The sequence below is a fragment of the Microtus pennsylvanicus genome, chromosome 20 (genome assembly GCF_037038515.1).
Source record: "Microtus pennsylvanicus isolate mMicPen1 chromosome 20, mMicPen1.hap1, whole genome shotgun sequence".
Taxonomy (NCBI): Eukaryota; Metazoa; Chordata; class Mammalia; order Rodentia; family Cricetidae; genus Microtus; species Microtus pennsylvanicus.
In genome coordinates this window covers 1,728,495-1,734,494 of record NC_134598.1, presented here as the reverse complement: position 1 = coordinate 1,734,494, position 6,000 = coordinate 1,728,495, and the positions used below count along the sequence as shown (strand labels likewise).

Here is a 6,000-nt window from a genome sequence, read left to right as displayed (position 1 = left end):
AGCAGGGTCAAAGGACAGATGGTCCAGACCCTTGTTATCGGTTCTTTTCCCAGGACCCAAAATGATGGATTAAAATTTCCCACATCCTAGTAGTTCTTGGAGTTAGTGAAACAACAACAAAATACTGTAATTTTTTTTATGTCATTTTTATAACAATTGGATTAACATGAGAAAGTCTTCTAAGAGTTTAAATACAGAGATGTAGACTTGACCAGAATTCGCTCTCTAGAGTAAATGTGACTCTCTTCCAGACAGGCAGGTTAACCAGTGAGGAACAAAAGAGCAGTAAGTGTCAATCACAGTGAAAAGACCTCCATTAATATTCGCAAATTAGACATTTACTACAATGTTTCCAGAATTTCCTATGACCAGGGGAAGCCGGTGGAATCCAATAGACTAACTCTAGTAGAAACAGCAGCACTACATGTAAGTTTATTTTGTGAGCTTTTTGCTTGTTTGTTTTTTGTTTTGTTTTGTTTTTGCAGTGATCGGAGGACCAAGGAATGCCACAAGGACACATCATCAGACAGACCTCATGTAAGAGATTTATGGGGTCGGGGGGAGAAATACAAAAGCCTGCCTCTGAGTGAGGATGGAAAGTAAAGGGGGGGCCACCAAGCCTAGCGCTTCATAAAGAGTATGGCGTCTGTGCATAGGGAGAACACACTAGTCGAGGTGACAGTGGAAATGTGTTGAATTTGAGGCTGGCTCTGACATGGCCACTGTCATTGAGTCACTGAAGGCAGGTTGTGGGGGGCACACACCTGATTCTGGACTGTGGGTGGTTCCCAATTTACCAACACCAAGGGCTCAATGGGATGATGACAGAGGAACTTCAGGATCCTGCCACTCTTTGTTTGGATCTGATTGTCAGTACCCAGGATCTTGAATAACTCTGAACGGCTCTAATTTAGCTTGGGTTTGACTAAGAGGCAAATGTGAAATGATCATTTTGGACACTGTGAAGATATGTCTTTGCCAAGGCAACTTCTGATTGGTTTAATGAAAGAGCAGACTGACTGGTAGCTAGGTAGGTGGTATAGGTGGAACAGCCAGACACGGAGGATGCTGGGAAGGAGAAGGGTGGCGTCTCCGGAATTCCAAACAGACAGAGAGAAGCAAGATGAACACGTCATGTTGAAAGAAGTTACCCCCACGTGGCAGAGGGTAGATAAGAATTGTGAGCTAATTTAAAATGTGAGAGTTAGCTAGTAATAAGCCTGAGCTATTGGCCAAGCATTTATAATTAATATTAAGTCTCTGTGTGGTTATTTAGAAATGACTGGTAGGACGGAAAAGTCTGCCTACATCATCCTGATAACAAATTTCTTTGAGTCTTCTATTTGGGGAAATGGAAGGGAACAGAATGGCCTGGCTGCTTATTCTCAATACTCAAATTCACCACCAGTAGTTCCCTGGGCCTCGCTCATGGAGTTCGTATCCTTTCATGGTGACATTCTTCATTCAGGTGCCTTCGGTGACATTTGTTTTTCTTTTATCTTCCAGTGAATTTACTGCTTTTCAGACTGTTCATACTCACTGCAGAAGAGGCCAGAGGAGTACCTCTTCTCCATTGGCTTGCTCCCAAAAGAATGGTCTGGCACTTCCCAAGAGGAACCCAATGTGATCTCAGTAGGCCTTAAGTCCTGGGATGCTGCTTCAAGCTCTGGGAGCCAACATCCCTCACAAGAAGAGCTGGGCATATGGCAAGCCGCTTCACTTCTCTCGTTCCTCGTGTTTCTGTCTAAGCCCAGAAAGGTCACCTCAGACTGACTGCACTCAAAAGGGGTTCTCTGAGTCACTTTATCTGTCCTCAGAGCTCTCTCATGAGGCCCTGGGTGAATACTCTGGCTTTCATCATCTTCTACTGGAATACTTGGGACGTTGTCCAAGAACAGAGGAGAAGGACAGCGGAAGGACTTCAGAGATGTGGGAGGGTCTTCTGCAAAATACAAGCTGGGCTCTGCGCTCTCCAGAGCGTTCAGGACCTGATTAGCAAGGAAGCAAACATGGAGGGAAGCTTGAGCAACACTCCCTTTGACGTTTTCCTCTCTACCTAGTGAAGAGTAGTCTCTCGTTTTCATTCAGGAAACTAAATAAGTAAAATAAAAAATAAAGTAAGTATAAACACTAAATTTTGAGTTAGAAAGGATATTAGATATTGGAGAAGCCCCTTTATTTCAAGGGCCACATAAAGTGACTTGAGGGACAATGTAAAAGAAAGTAGAGTCTATTAAGACAGCTGCCCCAGGCATGAACTGGCCACCCCCTCATTCTGTGCTGCAGACGAGTCTTTGTGAGTTTTCCACCACAGAAAGTAGACGATGCTCATGGGGCACAGCAAGTTCTCAAATGCCAGGATCAACAAGGGGAGCTTTCTAAAACTACAGATCTCTTGTCCGAAATCAAGAGACAGTCATAAAAATAATAAAGTATTGGGGACCCCAGGTATTTAAGCACCTTCACACAGGATTGGGACATGCAGTCAGATCTGAACTGATGACCTAATAACGGAGCATTTGCAAAGTGGTTTGTTTGTATGTATTTCATCTCCACAAATGACATTATTCTGATTGTATAGGTAAACCTGAGGATTAAGAGAAAATCCATACAACTGTCTAGAAAGGTGAAGCTTTGCTGCTGTACCTTCAACCTCCTGGATCCCAACTTGGTCCTCCAACACCACCGATGGATCCTTGCTCAAACAGGATTCTATGCTGAGAGTCATGTCAGGCCTCCTCTATGTCTCCCTGAATCCCAGGCCAGTGGTCTTACACTGTGATTAGACCAACTCCTGTTGTGATCTTCCCCAGCTCTATAGTAGACTAAACCCAACTCCAAGAACAGAGTGAGTACCCCTCCATCTCCTGGAAGCGTCTGCGGTGTTAACCACACCAGCTCTCCTTACCTCGGCTCACTCCGTGATGCTGGACTGCCCGAAGTCTTATGGCTAAGGATGATGATGACTGCCTCTTTCAAGGATGTCCTCCCATCCATACTGCTGCCTACACCTAATCTGCAGCTAAGCTGTCCCCTTCAGCAAGGACCTCTTGATTGCCACAGACTGGTGACCTCACTCTATTCTGACCCCACCCTTCCCAGTCATCCTAGGATTGTGACTGTCATCATGCCTGTCTATAGGGTCAAAGTACCATATCTATTGATCTGACTTCTTTGCTTGGCAAGTTTGGAACAGGAACAATGTCTTGATCACTACGTATCCCCCAAATACACATCCCAAATGGGCACTGAATTAGTACTGACTTATAAATGAATGGATTACATCTATGACAAATGTATACATTTTTAAAACAATAAAAACAAATCTGTGCTTTCTAATGAATCAGATAGCTTAATAGGTGTTGAATAAAATATCCCCTTCAAACTATTTCCCATTAGATATAAATTTATTTTTGATTTATTGTTAGGGACGGTGGTTGGAGGGTGCTGATCAGAGCATATGAAGGTTGGGGGACAATGCTTTCTTTCCATGAGTTCCAGGAATCAAACTCAGGACACCAGGCTTGCATGGCAAACATTGTTTTGACTACTAAGCTACTTTGCTGTCTCCATATTCAATATTTTTATAATAACCTGGATCTACCTAGCAATGACTTTTACATGGGTAGCAATAGTGTGTGTGAGGTGTTCATTTTAAGCTAGAAAGTTTATCTATTAGGTAGAATTCTCTGTGCAGGGGGCTGAATTTGTCTCAGTAGTTAATAATTCACTTAGATGTACAATTTATCTAACTTAGATTTTCTATAGCTCATTTTTTAACAAAACCTTGCATATCTTACCTCATCCATTGTAGGTCTTAACTTGGCCCGAGTTGCCGCACACTGGCCTGCCAGAGAGAAGAGCTTGGCTGAGAAGTTCCGAGGACAGGGCTGTATTTTCCTGTCTAGAAAGGAGAGGCACGAATCGAGGCCCCTCTTCTCCATCAGTTCCACGAGGAGATCCCGCTAGGAAGAGGAGAAGATGAACTTACTTCTTGGAATACCATCAGGCAGCTCATTGGCAAGCGGATGCTGGAGGGAGAGCGGTTCTTACCAGCTGGACATGTTTGGGGTCATCCAGCACCACTTTACAGCCTGTCAGAACTTCCATGATCACCTCGGAGGAACACACACAAAGTCAGCCATGGAGGTGAGAACAGATACAACATGAGTTTAAACTGTTTAACACGGCAATGGATGTCATTCAAATTAATGCTCTTGTATCTTATTGCTTTATAGATTATGGAAAGTTAATGCATCGGTAATGAGTAACAGAAAACTCAATATGTATAAAAGTTAAAACTCCTAAAATGTTTGCTCTAAGCCAGAGGTTCTCAACCTTCCTAAGGTTGTGACCCTTTAATACAGTTCCTCATGTTGTGTTGACTTCCCCAACTATGAAATTATTTTGTTGCTACTTCACAACTGTAATTTTGCTACTATTATGAATCATAATGTAAATATCTTATATGCAGGATATCTGATATGAAATCCCTGTAAAAAGGTCTTTCATGTCCAGCGGGGTCGCAACCCACAGGTTGAAAACCGCTCTAGGATTTAGTATTGCCTTGGCAGCTAATTCTTTTCCATAGTGAACCAGTAGGTGACACTCACAATTCCAAAGCTGTAGACATCGGTTTTCACGGAAAGTCTTCCCTGCCTGATGTATTCTTCTGGCATGTACCACAGATGCTTCCTGCCACTGCCGGTTGTATTTATGGTAGAAGTGTGATGTTCAAGGTGGGGTCGGAAGTGCGCCATGGCAAAATCTGTTAGTCTGGGTTGGAACTGATCGTCCAAAAGTATGTTTGTACTAAAAGTGTGATCAAAGACAAACAGGAGAAGATGTCACCGAGGCATTTAGTGAAATACAGTGTGGCTGATTAATTCAGAACACTGATAACATGAAGCCAAACATAAATATTCATGAATGAGTGGGTATTCTAAAGGTTTTCTTAAAGTGTAAACATGGGCTGGAGACATGGCTCAGCAGTTAGGAGCCCTGACGGCTCTTCCAGAAGACCTGGGTTCAATTCCCAGCACCCACATCGTGCCTCACAACTGTCTACTGTCTATAACTCCAATTCTAGGGGACCCAACATCCTCACGCTGACATACATGTAGGCAAAACACCAATGCACATAAAATGAAATTAAAAAATTACAGTATAAACAAAAATTTATACGAAGCCTAAAATAAAAACGTGGCCCATAAATAGTGTCTATTTCAGATTTTGAAAGATGTATGGAATCTGTATCAACAGGACGAACCTACATCAAGCACAGCAGCTCGCTTGTGCTCTTCCCCATGAGACCATTGGTTTGGCTTTAAGTAGCTAGTAATGGAATTGTTATGTGCAGAGGGATGTGTTGTGGAGGGCTAGACTCTCTAGAGACCCTACTCTAGAGTCTTGGGGCATCTTTGGTAGCCCCTACTTTAATGGTAGTCCCACCTCACTGTTCCATCTCTCCGGGTCTCCTTCTGGTTTTGGGACATGAACAGTTGCAGGAGCAAAGGCAGTGTGCAGAAAGTCAGCTCAGGGAGCCATCACATAAAAAACAATCATGTCACAGCTTGCATGGGAGTAAGTGTTGGTGTGTTTTATGCTTCAAAACCCTGCCATAGGAACAACAGGAAAAGAGAAGCCAAAAGGGACTTGCATTTCACACAGCGGGGTCCCTTTTCCTGGTTCTGAGACCTTCAGTTCTGTGCTCTTGCATTTGAGGCAAGGAGAACAGATAACACTGTAGCTCTGCTCTGGGAAGATGAACTCCATTGGCTGCCTGGAGTGGCCAGATACAGGGCAGCAAGGATGGGGACCGAAGATGAACTCCATTGGCTCCCTGGGGTGGCTTGATACAGGGTAACAAGGATGGGGACTGGTAATCTGTCCTCAGAGAGCAGGACCATGAACAAGTGACCTTTTGCTTCAGTTTTGCTTTCAGTTGTCCTGAAGCTGCAACATTTTCTACTTATCTTACTCATCCAAATGTCAAGAGAT

The 6,000-nt window shown here is 43.5% G+C and overlaps 1 protein-coding gene across 1 annotated transcript in view; it reads right to left on the bottom strand.

The window, feature by feature from the left end:
- Nucleotides 1–456: 456 nt before the first annotated feature.
- Nucleotides 457–6,000, bottom strand: part of Irak3 (interleukin 1 receptor associated kinase 3) — a 55,480-nt gene continuing 49,936 nt past the window's right edge. Inside the window, exons 9-12 of the mRNA XM_075954207.1 lie at nucleotides 4,614–4,812; nucleotides 4,054–4,116; nucleotides 3,801–3,965; nucleotides 457–1,988 (exon numbers count right to left, since the gene is read on the bottom strand). Of these exons, the coding sequence (XP_075810322.1) occupies nucleotides 1,512–1,988; nucleotides 3,801–3,965; nucleotides 4,054–4,116; nucleotides 4,614–4,812 (904 nt within the window). The 3' untranslated portion in view covers nucleotides 457–1,511. The remainder of the gene's footprint in view (nucleotides 1,989–3,800; nucleotides 3,966–4,053; nucleotides 4,117–4,613; nucleotides 4,813–6,000) is intronic.